We start from the raw sequence: 19676 nt of genomic DNA on the forward strand, positions 1-19676 counted from the left end.
TGGCAACAGTTTGAGACTCCATCCCCGCCAAAAAAAGAGATTTGAACAAAACGTAGAGCTAAAATATATATATTATATACATATATATTGTATTATGTGGCATCACATATTGATTTTGTTTACTTTTCCATATTTTTCAAGTTGTTATTTTAAAATGTTATGTTAAATGTGGTTGCCAGTTGCATTATAGTACACAAATGCGTTTTGATAAACACCGAAAAATTAGCTGGGTGTGGTGGCACACCTGTGATCTCAGCTACTCGGGAGACTAAGGCAGGAGAATGGCTTGAACCCCGGAGGTGGAGGTTTCAGTGAGCGGAGATTGTGCCACTGCACTCCAGCCTGGGCAGCAAAGTGAGTGAGACTCTGTCTCAAAACAAACAAACAAAAAAAAACAATGAAAATATAATCACAAAAATGAATTAAGACTTTCTTCTCTTTTTGTCTTTCTTAGTCTTTTGTTACTCTTACTGAAAAATAATATTGGCTTGTTAAACATTTTCATTTCTTACAGGGATCTTCAATCAAGTTAGTTATATGTAACTATAATATATAGCTATTATATATAATACATATTTATATATATATATGTATATATATTAGCTATAGCTTTTGTCCAAATCTTTCTCTGCCTACTGGTTTTTAATATGTGTGGTCTGTCATTTTCTAATACAGATTATCCTCATATTAACTTCTCCTATCATGATTGGAGATTGTGAAATTCTAATAATTTTGTCCTTTTTTACTCTTTGTATTTTGAGACCATGTTGTTAAGCGTATGCAAATTTGTATTTGTTACAACTTGTTGGTGATTGCCCCATTAATTATTGGGTAGTTCCTTTACTATACCTGTTAGTGTGTTTTGGCTTAATTTTTTCCATCCTGTAGCTATTAAAATGCGGGCTGGGCTTGGTGGCTCATGCCTGTAATCCCAGCACTTTGGGAGGCCAAGGTGGGTGGATCACTTGAGGCCAGGAATTCGAGACCAGCCTGGCCAAAATGGAGAAACCCCATCTCTACAAAAAATACAAAATTAGCCAGGAGTAGTAGTGCATGCCTGTAATCCCAGCTACTTGGGAGGCTGAGGCAGGAGAATTGCTTGAACCCTGAAGGCAGAGGTTGCAGTGAGCTGAGATCATGCCATTGCTCTCCAGCCTGGGCAACAAGAGTGAGCTCCGTCTCAAAAAAACAAAAACAAAAACAAAAAAAAACCTTAGGAAAATAAATAGAAGGAAAATATTGTAGTCTTAACAGTGGTTGTATTAGGAGATGAGATTTAAAGTGCTTCTTTTTGTCAAGAAATATGCCTTATTCTACTAATATCATTAAATTTTTTGTATTAAATTTTAACTTGTATGTAAGTTATTTTAAATGCAAGTCTTACCTTAATTGAATCAATGCTATCAATATCTAATGGGGACAGGTCTTTAAGCTATTTAGTGGTGATCTGTGATTTTAATAAGAAAGGCAATTGCCAGGCATGATGGCTCACGCCTGTAATCCCAGCACTTTGGGAGGCTGAGGTGGGTGGATCACTTGAGGCCAGGAGTTTGAGACCAGCCTGGCCAACATGGTGAAATCCTGTCTCTACTGAAAATTCAAAAATTAGCTGGGCATGTTGGTGCATGCCTATAATTCCAACTACTCCGGAGGCTGAGGCACAAGAATTGCTTGAACCTGGGAGGTGGAGGTGGCAGTGAGCTGAGATCATGTCACTGCATGCCAGCCTGGGCAACAGAGCAAGACCCTGTCCAAAAAAAAACGCAATTGTTTCAGTGATGTTAAGTAAATTTAATGTATCACTATAGACGCTGAACTTACAGGTGAAATAGAAAGGGTAAATTTAAAACAGAATTTTTAATCTTATTCTTTCCTTTTTTTTCTTTTTAATAAAAGGAAGGATTACGGCCAGGAGATACAACCAGCACTTTCTGTGGTACTCCTAATTACATTGCTCCTGAAATTTTAAGAGGAGAAGATTATGGTAATAAATAAATTGGTGGTATTATTTTAGCTGTTGCTAGATGGGTGGTTAAATGTGTTACCAATTGCATTATAGTACACTAATGCATTTTGATATGATCTTATTAATATAAGCATTGTTGATCCTGTTCTGAAGAGCTCCAGACTTTAAAATCAGAGACAGTGGGACCTTGGCAGTATTTAGGGATACCAAGCTGAATAATAGTTTATTAGTGACAAACACTGAACAGTAGCAGGCACTATTCTAAGCAGTTTACATATATTAACTAAATGAATCCTCTTAACCCTATGAGGTAAATACTGTTAATTCTCCTTTTACAGATGAGGAAACTGACATACAGAAAGTTTAAATAACTCCCCTAAAGTCAAGGATTCAGAACAGCACCCATGTGACTCCGGAGTCATGAACCCCTGGAAGATTGTTCAGATTTCCTGGGATATTTCCCCCTTGGGATCTGAAAGTTTGTGGGAAGATTAACTGTGTCTCAGGCACCCGAATATACACTTATCTTGAGAAAGCATTTGACTTTTCGGGTTCTGGCCCTCTGTCTTGAGCAGATGTAAAGGAGAATGTGGTACTTGTGAAAGCTGCTCACTGAGTCCACTGTCCTTCACAGGTCTTTATCAGCTAGCGAAAGATCAAGTTTAAGACCAAGGAGATTACTCTCAAATACAATCTAATTATGTCCTCAACACACAGTATTCAATATTGGGCGTGAGTCTGAAAGCAGACATACATGGAAAAACAAAGTTTTTCTTTCCTCTCATAATTTTATTTTTAAAATTATCTCTCAGGTACCTACCCTTGTTAATAAATGAAGCATTGCTATAATCTTCAGTGCCTACCATGATAGTTGTAATGCATTTAGAGTTTACTTTTTCATTGTTTCTTTTTCCTTTATGTGATAAAGTCTCCAGTTACTAACTTTCAAGAATGCAAAGTGTATCATTTATTGCTTTAAAATTTCTTCCTGAAGGTTTCAGTGTTGACTGGTGGGCTCTTGGAGTGCTAATGTTTGAGATGATGGCAGGAAGGTCTCCATTTGATATTGTTGGGAGCTCTGATAACCCTGACCAGAACACAGAGGATTATCTCTTCCAAGGTAATTGGGAGTATTTTACAGAGATTCTCTTGAGAAAAACCTATTTTAGAATACACATGAGAGTGATTCAGATTACTTCTTTGAGTAAGAAAAATGAGCATAATCTGGAAAGTATACTCCTGACCGAATTTATTAAGTTTTGTTGTTGTTTATTTTGTTTGTTTTTGTGACAGGGTCTCACTCTTTAGCCCAGGCTGGAGTGCAGTGGCACAATCTTGGTTCACTGCAACCTCCGCCTCCCGGGTTCAAGCGATTCTTCTGTCTGAGCCTCCTGAGTAGCTGGGATTACAGGCATGCACCACTACACCCAGCCTATTTTTGTATTTTTAGTAGAGACGGGGTCTCACCATGTTGGCCAGGCTGGTCTTGAATGCCTGACTTCAAGCGATCCACCTACCTCAGCCTCCCCAAAGTGCTGGGATTACAGGCATGAGCCACCACACCTGGCCTCCATGTATTAGGTTTTGATGTTTTTTAACACAGTCTTTCTTCTCTGTAGTCTTCATTCCTGTTCACAGTTACCTTTTCATATTCAAAATCATAATAGGCGTTATTTAGAATTATCCATCACAAACAGATGAGAGAAAGGAATCCTGTGGCTAGAGAGGATAATCTTTACACAGGGACCCTGAGGCTGAATGCATAAGTTCAAGACAGTGTGAGGGGAAAATAGAGTACCAAGATGATGAGTGATCAGAAGATGGGGGGAAAAGGCCCCACATCAGGGAATATGAAGAATTGACAGGCTGGGTGCGGTGGCTCACGCTTTGTAATCCCAGCACTTCGGGAGGCCGAGGGATCACCTGAGATTGGGAGCTCGAGACCAGCTTGACCAACATGGAGAAACCCCGTCTTTACTAAAAATATAAAATTAGCTGGTGGTGCATGCCTGTAATTCCAGCTACTCAGGAGGCTGTGGCAGGGGAATCCTTGAACCTGGGAGGTAGAGGTTGTGGTGAGCTGAGATTGTGCCACTGCACTCCAGCCTGGGGAGCAAGAGGAAAAAAAACAGAAGTGACAGAAACAAGCAGACAAGTATAGGGACCTCTAGCACAGAGTCCAAAAAGTATGGAAACTGCTATAAAATTCTACATTTAATTAAAGCCGTAACAGGATATAAATAGGCATTTCATATAATAGAAAACCCAAATGGCCATGGAATATGTGAAAAGACATTCAGTCTCTCTAGCCATTAAGGGAATGTACATTAAAATGTTAATGACTTACCATTTCATACAGTGTATTTGATTAAACTGTTCAAACCTGATAATCCCAGTGCTGGTGAGGATGTGAAGCACCTGGAACTCTTCTAGGCTGCTGGTAGGAATGAAAACGGACACAGCAGCTTTAAAGAAGAATTTGGCAGTGTCCAGTAAAATTGCATATTATATATGCTAAGCATTTTACAAATGTTATTTAAATCTCATAACAATCCTGTGAAGTATTTTTTTAATTTCTGTTTTACAAATGAGGAAACTGAGGTACAATCAGGTAGTCAAAGAATAGGATTCATGTAAATGATAAATAGTATTCAGATTAGAGGCTACCTCTGAGAAGACAGAAGAAGAAGGGGATTAGGAAAGTGCAGGAGGCACTTCAGTTATATATATAATATCTTATTTTTTCTACTGGAATGTCTTAAATATCTTTATAATAAAAATTTAGGCCGGGCACGGTGGCTCACGTGGCCTATAGTCCCAGCACTTTGGGAGGCCGAAGCAGGCAGATCACCTGAGGTTGGGAGTTCAAGACCAGCCTGACCAACATAGTGAAACCCCATCTCTACTAAAAATATAAAATTACGGCTGGGTGTAGTGGCTCACACCTGTAATCCAAGCACTTTTGAGGCCAAGGTGGGCAGATCACCTGAGGTCGGGAGTTCAAGACCAGCCTGACCAACATGGTGAAACCCCATCTTTAATAGGAAAAAAAAAAAAAGTTAGAAAAAGAAAAAAAAATACAAAATTAGGCAGCTGTGGTGGCACATGCCTGTAATAACAGCTACTTGGGAGGCTGAGACAAGAGAATCACTTGACCCCAGGAGGCAGAGGTTGCAGTGAGCTGAAATCACGCCATTGCACTCCAGCCTGGACAACAAGAGCAAAACTCTGTCTCAAAAAAAAAAAAAAAAAATGTAAAGATTACAGCCAGGCTTAGTAGCTCACGCCTGTAATTCCAAAGCTTTGGGAGGCCAAGGTGGGCGGATCACTTGAGGTCAGGAGTTTGAGACCAGCCTGACCAACATGGCAAAACTCCGTCTTTACTAGAAATACAAAAAAATTAGCTGGGTGTCATGGCGAGTGCCTACAATCCCAGCTACTCAGGAGGCTGAGGCAGGAGAATAACTTGAGCCTGGGAGATGGAGATTGCAGTGAGCTGAGATCGCTCCACTGCCTACCAGCCTGGGTGAGACAGCGAGACTCCATCTCCAAAACAAAAAAAGAAAAGAAGTGTAAAGATTGCTAGGTACAGTGGTTCACACCTGTAATCTCAGCACTTTGTGGGGGCCAAGGCAGGAGGATTACTTGAGCCCAGGGGTTCAAGACCAGCCTGAGCAACATTGTGAGACCCTTGTCTCTACAAAAAAAATTTTTTTAATTAGCCAGGCATTGCTGGATGCAGTGGCTCACACCTATAATTCCAGCATTTTGGGAGGCTGAGATGGGTGGATCACTGACCTCTATGAGATCTGGAGTTTGAGACCAGCCAGCATGGTGAAACCCCATCTCTACCAAAAACACTAAATTCACTGGTCATGGTGGCACACGCTTGTAATCTCAGCTACTCAGGAGGCTGAAGTAGTGGAATTGCTTGAACCTGGGAGGCAGAGGTTGCAGTGAGCTGAGATCTTGCCACTGTACTCCAGCCTGGGTGACAGAACAAGACTCTGTCTCAAAAAAAAATTAGCCGAACATGATGGTGGCATGGCGCCTGTGGACCCAGCTACTTGGGAGGCTGAAGGGGAAAGATTGCTTAAGCCCAGGAGGTCAAGGCTGCAGTGAGCTGTGATCACACCACTGCACTCCAGCCTGAGCAACAGAGCGAGACCCAAAGATTAAAGCCATGCAAAAATTTAATATAATACTATAATTTTTATCTTTCTAGTTATTTTGGAAAAACAAATTCGCATACCACGTTCTCTGTCTGTAAAAGCTGCAAGTGTTCTGAAGAGTTTTCTTAACAAGGTATAAATTGTGTATAAGAATATTTTGTGATTTGTCTCTATCTATATATATCAAACTGGTCAGGAGCTGTTTGGGAAATGTAATAATTCCAAAGCAGTAGAGAATGTAACTTGTTCTGTTTGATCCAGAATTTGTCTCTTACCCAGAGAGTAATTGACAGCATTAGATCCTGAGATAAGTTAGTTGTCCTTTCCATTTTGGCAATAAAATTTACTCCCCAGCTATATATTACATACGATTTTTTTGTGTGTAAATAATATATACCATATTCTTACATAAGGGAAGATTTAATCTTTGAGTTTAGCCGTAATTGTACTTTCAGCTCTGTTTCCACTTTCTGTGTGTCATCCATAGAATCTATTTATTACCATGTGCTTTTTGAGCACTTCGGCCATAGTGCTCCCTACAAATTCTCGTGTCAAAAATGCTATAATTAGGTAAAATTCAGAAGAAATGAAATTCTATCTTCGGCCCTTAAAAATGTGAACATCTTCCATTGCGTGTTGGTTTGTTGCTATTGGTAGGCTAGAAGAGTTTTAGGATTTAAGAGTCTTGGCAATCATAAACTCCGCTTTAAATAAATGATGTGATAGGTTGATGTAGGCCGGGCACAGTGGCTCACGCCTGTAATCCCAGCACTTTGGGAGGCCGAGGTGGGCGGATTGCCTGAGGTCAGGAGTTCTAGACCAGTCTGGCCAACATGGTGAAACCCTGCCTCTACTAAAAATGCAAAAGAATTAGCTGGGTGTGGTGGCGTGCGCCTGTATTCCCAGCTGCTTGGGAGGCTGAGGCAGGGGAATTGCTTGAACCAGGGAGATGGAGGTTGCAGTGAGCCGAGATCTCCCCACTGCACTCCAGCCTGGGTGACAGAGCAAGACTCCATCTCAAAAAAAAAAAAAGAAGAAGGTTGATACACATTTACCTTCCAAGGTAAATAGATAAGGTAATGATGAATTTTAATAAAATAAGAAATTTAACCCCCTTTTTTTTTGTCTTTTTTTTCCCTCTGAATGCTTTTAAAAAATCAACAATTTGTGAGGAAAGATTTAAACTTGAAACCTAATTTTTCACATAGTGAAAAATGAAGGCAAGAGGTGTTGATATACAAAATAAAATGCCGTTTATCAGAAAGAAAAATGGGAACATATTCTCATTCATAGTAATGAATAAGCCAAGACTTTTTGTAAGTTGCAGGCTCCTTCTCAGTCCAGTGATCCAGATAATGGTTGTGTCATTGTCTTACACAGATTATGGTTTGTTGCTGTAACAGGGCAGGGGCCTTTTAAATTGAGCTGTAAGCAAACTCTGATGAAGCTTGGAGGTTTACATGTTTTCACTGTCACTCCAGGTCATGCCAAAGAAACGGCTGGGTGCTGCTCAAATGATTCTGCTGTTCTCTTTTTCCTCCTGTTTTTCTTTAGCAAGGAAATGGTGATGATTCTCTGTTTTAATTTCATGATAGGTGGAGAAAGTGCCATGAGGAAATCTTACGTATCACAGGCTTCAAATAACTCAATTTGTTCTAGAGTTGTACTTTCTATAAATAAAAGGTAGACCATTCCAACTTCAGAAATAAGAGTATCATGTAATAGGCACAAAACACAGATCACAAACATGATTTATTTTAAACTATGACATTCACCCAATTCTTGAAACATTTCTTTCACCATAGGACCCAAAAGAACGATTGGGTTGTCATCCTCAAACAGGATTTGCTGATATTCAGGGACACCCATTCTTCCGAAATGTTGATTGGGATATGGTATGTAAATTTTAATTACTTTCTCTATTAGATTAGGTTTCATTATTATCTTGGGCCAATTTTTTTTTTTTTTCTTTTTTGGAGACAGAGTCTCGCTCTGTCACCCAGGCTGGAGTGCAGTGGCATGATCTTAGCTCACTGCAACCTCCACCTCCCGGGTTCAGGTGATTTTCCTGTCTCAGCCTCCTGAGTAGCTGGAACTACAGGTGTGTACCACCATGCCCAGCTCATTTTTGTATTTTTAGTAGAGACAGGGTTTCGCCATTTTGGCCGGGGTGCTCTCTTGAATTCCTGACCTCAGGTGATCCGCCCTCTTCGGCCTTCCAAAGTACTGTGCCTGGCCTATCTTGGGCCAAACTTTATTTTCTTAGCTAACATATTACAGCTTTAAAAACTTAAAGCCACTCTCTAGCTGGGCGCGGTGGCTCACGCCTGTAATCCCAGCACTTTGGGAGGCCGAGGTGGGTGGATCACGAGGTCAAGAGATCGAGACCATCCTGGTCAACATGGTGAAACCCCGTCTCTACTAAAAATGCAAAAAATTAGTTGGGCATGGTGGCACGTGCCTGTAATCCCGGCTACTCAGGAGGCTGAGGCAGGAGAATTGCCTGAACCCAGGAGGCAGAGGTTGCGGTGAGCCGAGATCGTGCCATTGCACTCCAGCCTGGGTAACAAGAGCGAAACTCTGTCTCAAAAAAAAAAAAAAAAAAAAAAAAAAAAAAAAAAAAGCCGGGCGCGGTGGCTCAAGCCTGTAATCCCAGCACTTTGGGAGGCCGAGGCGGGTGGATCACGAGGTCAAGAGATCGAGACCATCCTGGTCACCATGGTGAAACCCCGTCTCTACTAATACAAAAAATTAGCTGGGCACGGTGGCGCGTGTCTGTAATCCCAGCTACTCAGGAGGCTGAGGCAGGAGAATTGCCTGAACCCAGGAGGCGGAGATTGCGGTGAGCCGAGATCGCGCCATTGCACTCCAGCCTGGGTATCAAGAGCGAAACTCCGTCTCAAAAAAAAAAAAAAAAAAAAAAAAAAGCCACTCTCTAAACTGCTTTTTAGAAAACTTTTAAAACAAAAAAAACTGAATTTTTTTTTTCCCAAGACGGAGTCTCATTCTGTTGCCAAGGCTGGAGTGCAGTGGTGAGATCTCGGCTCACTGCAACCTCCGCCTCCTGGGTTCAAGCAATTCTATTGCCTCAGCCTCCTGAGTAGCTGGGATTACAGGTGTGTGCTACTATGCCCAGCTAATTTTTGTATTTTTAGTAGAGACAGGGTTTCACCATGTTGGCCAGGCTGTTCTTGAACTCCTGACCTCAAGTGATCCGTGCACCCCAGTCTCCCAAGGTTTCCAGGGGTGAGCCACTGTGCCTGGCCAAAAAATTGAACATTAACATAATAAAGCAGGTTATAATGTTACTGAGGCCCATATCAATGTTTATGTTTGTTTTTATTTTTATTTTTGTTAAGAGACAGTCTCACTCTGTCACCCAGGCTATAGTGTAGCTCACTACAGCCTTGATTGAACTCCTGGGCTCAAGCAATCCTTCTGCCTCAGCCTCCCAAGTAGCTGGGACTACAGACATAAGCCATGGTGCCTGCTAATTTTTATTTATTTATTTTTTTTGAGATGGAGTTTTGCTCTGTTGTCCAGGCTGGAGTATAGTGGCATGATCTTGGCTCACTGCAACCTCCACCTCCTGGGTTCATGCTATTCTCCTGTCTCAGCCTCCTGAGTAGCTGGGATTACAGGCAGGCACCACCACGCCTGGCAGATTTTTGTATTTTTAGTAGAGACAGGGTTTTGCTGTGTTGGCCAAGCTGGTCTTGAACTCCTGACCTCAGGTGATCTGCCCACCTTGGCTTCCCAAAGTAGTGGGATTACAGGCATGAGCCAGTGTGCCCAGCCAATTTTTAATTTTTTCTAGAGATGGGGTCTTGCTATGTTGCCTGGCTGATCTTGAACTCCTGGCCTCAATCGATCCTCCCATCTCAGCCTACCAAGTGCTTGGGATTACAGGCATGAGCTGCCCAGCCTGGCTCATATTTGTAAATTATCTTCATCATTGCTAATATCATTGAACCATGCTTCAGGGCTCACTTTAATAAAGGAAACAAACAGGGCAGAGGAGAACTGTAGAGGTGAAATTTTTCTAAGAATACAGACTTGAGCTGTCATCCAATATGTCTTTTCAGATGGAGCAAAAACAGGTGGTACCTCCCTTTAAACCAAATATTTCTGGGGAATTTGGTTTGGACAACTTTGATTCTCAGTTTACTAATGAACCTGTCCAGCTCACTCCAGATGATGAGTAAGTAATTCTGTACACTGAAAAATTTTTTTAAGTTCTTTGGAAACCCTGTTTTTAGTGACTATGCAATGTTTCATCAGATTATACTATAATTAATTTAATTTAATTTATTTTATTTTCGAGATGGAGTCTCGCTCTATTGCCCAGGCTGAAGTGCAGTGGCACAGTCTCGGCTCACTGCAACCTCCACTTCCCAGGTTCAGTAGTGGCAGTTTTGTCATGTTGGCCAGACTGGTCTCAAACTCCTGACCTCAGGTGATCTGCCTGCCTTGGCTTCCCAGAGTGCTGGGATTACCAGCATGAGCCACTGCGCCTGCCCTATACTATAATTTTCTTTTCTTTTTTTTTTTTTTTTGTTTGTTTATACTATAATTTATATAACCAGTTATTCGAATCCATTATACCATTATAATTTATATAACCATTCAGGTATTTGAATCCATTATACCGTTATAAGTTTTAACAGTAGCGGTCATTTTCTCCTTTGCTTTACCATGCATTATCTCTCATTTTTGCAACAACTTTGTAAACGAGTTATTGTCATCTTCATTTTACAGATGAGGAAACCGAGGCTCAGAGAGGTTAAGCAAAGTTACACAGCTATCGGGTGGCAGAGTCAGGATTCAAACCCAAATCTGACTGACTAAGGGCTGTGCTCTTTCTACTGTGCTGCACTGTTTCCCGTTTGACAAGAACTGTCTTTGTCTGAGTTCCCGAGTGTTGCCTTAAGATAGATTCCTAGAAAGGGAATTAGGTTAGAGGGTGTGAACATTTTAAGGCTCTTGATATGTATTGACAAATTGCTTTTTTTTTTTTTAAGAAATTACGATGGCTGGGCGTGGTGGCTCACGCCTATAATCCCAGCACTTTGGGAGGCCGAGACGGGTGGATCACGAGGTCAAGAGATCGAGACCATCCTGGTCAACATGGTGAAACCCCGTCTCTACTAAAAATACAAAAAAAAAAATTAGCTGGGCATGGTGGCGCGTGCCTGTAGTCCCAGCTACTCGGGAGGCTGAGGCAGGAGAACTGCTCGAACCCAGGAGGCAGAGGTTGCGGTGAGCCGAGATCGCGCCATTGCACTCCAGCCTGGGTAACAAGAGTGAAACTCCGTCTCAAAAAAAAAAAAAAAAAAAAAATTACGTTGAGTTACTAAATCCAACCAGCAGTGATCTGAACTATTTTTTGTGCTAACGCTGCATCTTTTAAAACTATAGTTTAGAATAATTGGGGGATATTTTGATTATTTACCTGTTGTTACAGATTTGTTCTCTCTAATCCCAAGAAGGCCTTTATTGTTTGGCAGTCATTTTACTTTATTTCTTATCACATTCCTCCCAGCGCCTGCTCCAAACGGCCTCTGCATTTCAGAAGCCTTCAGTTCTGCTTTCTCCATCACTGCTAATGGATTAACCTTGCCTTAATTTGATGCAAGGACTGAGAAGCTCTCTGGGGTGACCTTGCATCCTTTCCAGCTGTCCCCAGACCACCTTGCATCTCAGAATTGCTTTCTAACTCTTCTCAACATTGTCTCATTCCCTACTCATGGAAGGCTCTCCTTTACAAGGGGTGTTCCTTCTGTTTTCCTAGACCTGTTTCCTTAGTTTTCTCCAAGGTTTCATTTCGTCAGTTATCTTGTTATTGGAACTTCTTTGATTTAATTTTTTCTAGTTTGCTTCCCTCTGTGTAACCATGCTCAGATACTCTGATTTTCCCCCCTAACTCATAGCCCCTCTTTGCACAACCACATTTTTCATTTTCATTTCATCTTTAAGCCTCAAAAAAAAAAAAAAAAGTTAACGGTTGCTCGTGGTAAAAGAAAAACAAATACAAAGCACTTCTAATCAAACGTCTTCACACCAGTCAACGCTGATTGTCTCAAATTTTTTTTTTTGCTGCCAACACTTCAACCCCTTACAACTGAACCTGTCCTCCAGGTTTTGAAGGTTGAATCAATTTCTTAGTTTCTAAATTGTAAAGCATTTTGGGGTCAGTGCTCATCTCCCTTGTGTCTGTAGAGCATGTGGCACGCACGGCTTTGCCTTACTTAGGTGGCCCTGCCTATCCTGGCTCTGTTTCGTCTCTGTGACTACTTTTCCCTCATGTTTTCCCTGCCCCTTGAGACCAGGATGCTCCATGATTCTGTTCATGACAACCTTCTCTGTGCTGTATGCAGTTTGTACCTCGGAGGTTTCAGCCAGCCCAATAGCATAGACACCAGCTAATTGAATGACTCTCTGTTAAATGCAAATGGTTGTTGAGCAAAAGGCATCATGCTAAATACTAGACAGTCAAAGGCAATCAAGACAGTCTAATCTCCCCAAAAGCATACTGTCTACTAGAGGAGAAAGATGCATACCAAATCATTGTTTCTAACGCATCACGTATTAGAAGGAACACTGGATTTAATCAAAAGATAGGAGTTTGAATCCCGATGCCACCTCTTACCAACTGGGTAACCTTGGATGGGACTTGCATGACTTCTCTGAGCCTGTTCTTGAATTGCCTACCTCATACGGTTGCTGTGAAGAATAAATGCATGATGGTTTCTGAAGCACTCGGCCCCGCCCCGGCAGATCTCCTGAGCTGCGTTTCTTTTTGTTAACACGCCCCCCAGTTTGTCAGCCCCTCAAATACATGAAGTCTAAAATCCAAGTAATGACCCTTTATGGTCTCTTTCTGTTGTTCTCAGTCAGTTCCTTCTTTTTAGTTGCTACTTCTGCTTACTGTGCCACGATGTGTTCCTGTCGTTCAGATTCCAAATGTCAGTGAGCGTGGACGACTCCTTTTTCTTAACAGATTACATAAGAGCTGCGGTTGCCAAGTCTTTGTTTGTGTTTTCATTATATCATCATCTACATCAGCTCCTTCCTTTCTTTTCCCATTGACACACCCTAGTTCAGGCCTCATTCAAGTCATACTTGGAGTATTGTATCAGCCTCCTTCAGTGTGCAACCTCTTCTGTATGCCTTGTGAAGTATCCTTCAATTCTTGAACCCCTTTAATCAGAAACCTTCAATAACTCCTTCATTGACTATCAGGTAACATCTGTCCTCTTGGCTAGCATTGAAGGCCTCCCTACATCTGCTCCAGCCTGACTTTGTAGCGATAGCTCTCACCATAATACAAATGCTGTTCTGATCGGTCTTAGCTGCTCACCATTCCCTAATAGTATTATTATCTCTGCCTCTGCCTGCTCATTCCTCTGTATCCCTCCTTCATTTTTACCTATTGAAGTCTTCCCGTCTTTCAGAGACCCCTCTGAAGGATGGGAGCCGCTCTTTGATGGATCAAGGTGAAACTCAGTGTAAACATCACTGGCTTCTTTGATTCAGCCATTGTTTTTCTTCCAGCATCATCTGCCATCCAACACACTTCTATTCCTGTGCTCCACCCAAATAAATTACTTGCATTTCCCCCGACCTCCCACAGTGTTCCGTCATCCCGTTCATTAGTGTTTGCAGAATGAATACGCCTTCCTTGATTTCTCCAGCTAGAAGCCCCTTTCTTTAGAACCGTGGTTAGAACGGGACTTAGCGTATTGTGAATGAAATCTAACAAGTACTGCTGTCTCTTCTCGTATGAGTTACTCCCCTCGTGTGTCCTCTGTAACTTTGTGCTTCTTAGTATGGTGTATACATTTATGTATTAACTATTTGATAGTACTACTCACTCTTACTGTGTGTTGAACTAGAAGCCCAGTGTAACGAAATGCCAACCTCTCCACTCTCTGTGACCCATGACCTCCCTGCGGCGCTCTCTCCTTACTCCGGGTCTGTCTCTCAGTGACCTCCCTGCGGCGCGCTCTCCTTACTCCAGGTCTCTCAGTGTACTGGTTCCTATTGCCTTTTCCTTTTGGCTAACTTCTGGGCTTCACCATCTAACACCTGGCTGTTGAGGTGACTACTAAATTGAATGCTAATTCAAACTTGGATGTTCACCTATAACTAAGAATGTTGTTCTGGTCAAAAGTTAAGATTAACTGGAATTGTGACAACTTGTGCCTTTTTTTTTTTTTTTTGTAATAATGCTTCACGAATTTGCGTGTCATCCTTTCGCCGGGGCCATGCTAATCTTCTCTGTATTGTTCCAATTTTAGTATATGTGCTGCCGAAGTGAGCACAACTTGTGCCTTTTTTATTCACAGTCCTCAGTTTTGAACTCCTTTCTGTCTCTAAACATGCTTGTGGGATTATCGGTTTGTTTTTTTTTTAATTTTCAGTACTCCATTCTTGATTCATCTAGAAAACTTGGGGGATTAATCTAAGAATTTACAGTTTTTTTTTCAGTACAGTTAGCCTAATTATTTGTTTTTTAATCTTATTTTACCATTTAAAGGTTGAAGAAATATTGATTATGATGAAAATAAATTTATTTTTCTTTCAACAGTGACATTGTGAGGAAGATTGATCAGTCTGAATTTGAAGGTTTTGAGTATATCAATCCTCTTTTGATGTCTGCAGAAGAATGTGTCTGATCCTCATTTTTCAACCACATATTCTACTCATGTTGCCATTTAATGCATGGATAAACTTGCTACCAGCCTGGATACAATTAACCATTTTACATTTGCCACCTAAAAAATAAACACTCAGTATCTTCTCTCATAGAGTATATGAATCAATTACATCTGTTTTACCTTGAAGAAAATTAGCTTTCAGACAATCATGTCAAAATTTAGTTGAACTGGTTCTTCAGTTTTTAAAAGGCCTACAGATGAGTAATGAAATCCTTTTTTAAAAAAAAAAGAAAAAGAAAAAACCACTGCATTTAAAAATAAAGTATCTGTTGCATTAAGGCACATAGTGGGATTACATCATAAACCTCCATGATTGTTGTCATTCTGTGTTAAGTCATTTCAGGGTTTAATTTTGAAATAAACTACTAATATAAAATGCAACAACTTTTTATATTACCTATTACTTTTGGAGTTCTTTATGTTTAAAAATTCAGGTGTAAACTTTTAACAAGTATTGCTTTGCCTTGGATAAATAAATTATCGATCTTTTAAGGCAGCAGTTATTAAATTGGTAATAGAATATGCTGCTTGCTTAGAATTGGGAAATTCAGCTGGGTGCCGTGGCTCATGCCTGTAATCTCAGCACTTTGAGAGGCTGAGACAGGCGGATCACTTGAGGTCAGGAGCTCAAGACCGGCCTGGCCAACATGGTGAAATCCTGTCTTTACTAAAAATACAAAAATTAGCTGGGTATGGTGGCACATGCCTGTAATCCCAGCTACTCGGGAGGCTGAAGCAGGAAAATCGCTTGAACCTAGGAGATGGAATTTGCAGTGAGCCAAGATTACTCCAGCCTGGGCGACAGAGTGAGTGAAGCTTGGTCTCAAAAAAAAAAAAGAAAAAGAAAAAGAATTGGGAAATTCTTGAATTAAAAAACAGACACTTTTTATTAGGAATCAGATTCCAAATCATTAACTGTTTTTGCAAAACTGGCACTAGTAATTTTTTTTTTTTTTTTAATATATTAATGGGATAGCTCCTGAACCTGTCCCTTTATTGAAAACATTAACTGGAATGTTAATATATATACTGCAAAAGACCAAGGATGCAGTTGAATGGAAAATTACTCCGTGTATAGAAAGGAAAAAACCAGAAGTTTAAAATAGATACAGAAAAGTACAGTGGTAATATTTTTATTTCCTATTGGAGAGCAAATCCCCACAGTTGATTTTTGTGACTTGATTTAAATGAGGTACTCGTTATTGTTACTGAACTTGTAAAAGCATTCCATGTATTCAATGGAGGCAGAATGTATAATATTTTTTCCTTATAATTTAGTTTACAGGAAAATTATTTATTTTTTAAGTAGGGTATCTTAATTATGCTCATTTCTTCCCCTAAACCACATTGTCTTTATGATTGGACCCTGTTTTATAGAGTATTTGTGAAATCAGAAAAATAAAGTTGGCATGAATAAATGTTCAGGACACACATATACACTCACACACATCACAGTTTCAGCTCTTAAGTGAGTTTGTATTAACTGGGTAGCACATGTAACACATAGTAGAATACATTTCAGAGGCCGAGTTCTTCGGATTATTTTTTATTAATATTAGTGTTTAGCAGTTTATTATTTAAAGGGGTGCCAAATATTGCATCCTTGTGTTGTTTATTTTAAATATTTTTTTAATGAAAAGGGACTTAACCATGATCATCTAAATTACTTAAAATTTTTTAATCTTAGTAAAGCTTAATTTTAGAAAAGCTATCTAGTTTAAATTTCAAATGTTTAAAAATTTGTAGGCATTTAATAAATTATCTTTTTTTGGGGGGGGATGCTACATTTCATTGGAAATGTCATTTTTCCAAAGTTTCTAGCTGTGTACTCTCTTTCCTTCAAATAACTTAAGTCTGAAAGCAATGACAACCTCAAAGGAAAATGTTCATATACATCCACATTTACTTAATATGTTAAGTTTCTCTTAACACCTGAAACTTGTTTTAAAACAAAAAGCGGGCTTCACTTCAAATCATAAACTTAGAATTCTGTATCTCATGTCAGAAATGTGTTTATGACCTGGCTTTTAAGTGGTGCTGTTTCCCATAGGGCATTGCTGCTCACATTTGGAATGTGAAATAATCACCTAGGGAGTGTGTTTAAAATGCACACTAGGGGCTCAGCTTAGGCTTCTCTGGGGCTTTTGATCTCACTTTGAGAAGCACCTCCTTAAATATTAGAGTATTCATGATAAAACATGTTGAGAAGGGGTACGCAGTGAGTTACACCCAAAAGTTAAAGCAAATTTTGAATGAATAACTTTAGGTATCTACCTGCCTCCCAGCCCCCCAAAATTCCTCTCAGTAGTTTCTATTAATAATGTACAAAATGATGAGCATTTTTCTATCATGAGGTTCTAACCATTATTCAGGGTGGTCTTTTGTGTTTAAATCTTTTTTTAACTAATAAGATTGTTGGTGTATATTTTATACAAAAATGCATTATAAATGTTTTGAATTGTGTTCTGTCTTTTGCAGTCTTTAAGTGCCACGCCAGTTGTTTTTGTATTCTATAGAAGTTCACTCAGAGTACTCAACAGGGGAATAGGCAGTGGACAGTCAGAATGGTTGGAATTTTGGTGTTCTAAGAAAAACTGTTTTGCATAAGCATGTGGTCAGATCATTTTGTGCTCATGCAGCCTGGATTGGACGTTGAATAAATGCTTGTTCTGTGCCGGTACATTTACTTTATAAACCTGTTTTTATTTTTGTCATGTAGAATACTACTGTGGTCATCACAATGTAATCTGTATTTCTGTACCTTTTTTTTTTTTACTTTGAAGTCTTTAAATAAAATGTATAATGCCCATCAAGAGTGGACCACTTTTAATATGTAGTGTGTCAGAAATGGGTATAAGAACAAGATGCATCAAAATTTGTTCAAGAAAAAATTTTAGAGTTTGGAATTTTGCTGTACTTAAAGCAGCATTCTGGTAGAACTGATGCTGTAGTATTTACATTTAATAATGTTACATTTAGCTGGAGGATCACTTGACCCTAGGAGTTTGAGATCAGCCTGGGCAATATAGTGAGACCCCATCTCAAAAAACAGAAAAATAAGAAATTAGCCAGGCATGCTGGCAAAGTGCCTATAGTCCCAGCTACTTGAGAGGCTGAGATGAGAGGATTGCTTGAGCCCAGGAGGTTGTGGTTGCAGTGAGCTGTGATCATGCCACTGCACTCCAGCCTGGCAAAAAGCGAGACCCTATCTCTAAAAAAAAATTGTTTAATGTTATGTTTATCAATGTAGACATTATTAAAAATTAGGAATTAAAATATGGTCCACTGTTTTATTTATTTTAGCAACAGGGTCTCTGTCACCCAGGATAGAGTGCAGCGGCATGGTCATAGCTCATTATAACCATGAATTTATAGGCTCATGGGATCTTCAGCTTGGAGTAGCTGGGACTACAGGCATATGCCACCACACGTGGCTAATTTTTTATTTTTTTTGTTTTGGTAGAGACGAGGTCTCACTATGTTGCCGAGGCTGGTCTCAAATTCCTGAGCTCAAGCAGTCCACCCACCTTGGTCTCCCAAAGCGCTTAGATTGTAGATATGACCATCACACCGACCCCTCTCCACTATATTTTTAACTCCTCTTTCCATTCATCTTTTCTTTTTTTTTTTTTTACTGTCTCCAGTAATGGATATAAGCAACATTCATCTCTTCTAATTGGAAAAAAAATTAGTAAAACATCAGCTGAGCATAGAACATTTTAACTGGTTTTAAAACTGAAGCAAGGCCAGGTGCAGTGGCTCACTCCTGTAATCCCTGCACTTTGAGAGGCCGAGGCAGGTGGATCACCTGAGGTCAGGAGTTCAAGACTAGCCTGGCCAACATGATGAAACTCCATCTCTACTGAAAATACAAAAAATTTGCCAGGTGTGGTGGTAGGCACCTGTAATCCCAGCTACTTGGGAGGCTGAGCCAGGAGAATCACTTGAACCTGGGAGGCAGAGGTTGCATTGAGCAGAGATCAGGCCATTGCACTCCAGCCTGGGCAACAAGAGTGAAAGTCCATCTCAAAAAATAAAACTGAAGCAAATGTAGACATTCAGAACAGATGATTCTTGTTATGCTTTACAGTGATCTGAAATCTAATATTCTTTTTCAATTGTAACTAGTGTCCATATTGTGGCTAGTGTCTGTATAAACAAGTGTGAGCCTGGTGTGCTGTACAATCCTCACTGTAACTTAGTTTTTCTTCCCCTCACAAGAGAATGAAATCTTAAGTGCCTTTACCGTTTTTTTTTTAAGAGGCAGGGTCTCACTGTGTTGTCCAAGCTGGTCTTGAACTCGTCTATCCATCCTTCTGCCTCAGCCTCTCAAAGCACTGGGATTACAGGCGTGAGTCGCCACGCCCAGCCTTTCCAGATAGGATAATTATTTCATCCTAGTTTCAACTCTTGCTTAAAACGGGGTTCTAGGCAGTATTAGGAAAGTGCTTTCCAGGCTACTCCCTGTATCACATCATAAATGTGGTTGTTTTCTGTGAGTTAGTAAAATCCTAAAACAGACTCCAAAAGAGGAACTTGAAGCTTTAGGGAAATTTTGCATGATGGCATTCCATCACTGGGATAACCAGTTTCTCCCCAAAAGGTACAACCAGTCTCCAGTCCTTGAAATTCAACAGCTTGCTTTCTGGACAACAGCCAACAGTGAGTCATTTGGTCTGTCTGAAGGTCCCCTTTCCTGTCTGAAGGTCCCCTTTCCTGGATTTGCTCTTCTTTTTTTTTTGAGACGGAGTTTCACTCTTGTTGCCCAGGCTGAAGTGCAGTGGCACAATCTCAGCTCACTGCAAACTCTGCCTCCTG

General features: G+C 40.3%; 1 protein-coding gene and 1 pseudogene across 1 annotated transcript in view; one reads left to right on the top strand and one right to left on the bottom strand.

The window, feature by feature from the left end:
* The window catches only part of PRKCI (protein kinase C iota), an 82168-nt gene extending 64501 nt beyond the window's left edge, over positions 1-17667 (top strand). The window contains exons 13-18 of the mRNA XM_021669515.2: positions 1897-1984; positions 2961-3086; positions 6192-6271; positions 7944-8033; positions 10224-10339; positions 14729-17667. Coding sequence (XP_021525190.1) covers positions 1897-1984; positions 2961-3086; positions 6192-6271; positions 7944-8033; positions 10224-10339; positions 14729-14816 — 588 coding nt within the window. The 3' untranslated portion in view covers positions 14817-17667. The remainder of the gene's footprint in view (positions 1-1896; positions 1985-2960; positions 3087-6191; positions 6272-7943; positions 8034-10223; positions 10340-14728) is intronic.
* On the bottom strand, positions 14363-14462 carry LOC135275921 (U6 spliceosomal RNA; annotated as a pseudogene).
* Positions 17668-19676: the final 2009 nt, after the last annotated feature.

This window comes from Aotus nancymaae, unplaced genomic scaffold (genome assembly GCF_030222135.1).
Source record: "Aotus nancymaae isolate 86718 unplaced genomic scaffold, 86718_ANA_hifiasm-v0.15.2.pri h1tg000019l, whole genome shotgun sequence".
In the NCBI taxonomy this organism is placed as follows: domain Eukaryota; kingdom Metazoa; phylum Chordata; class Mammalia; order Primates; family Aotidae; genus Aotus; species Aotus nancymaae.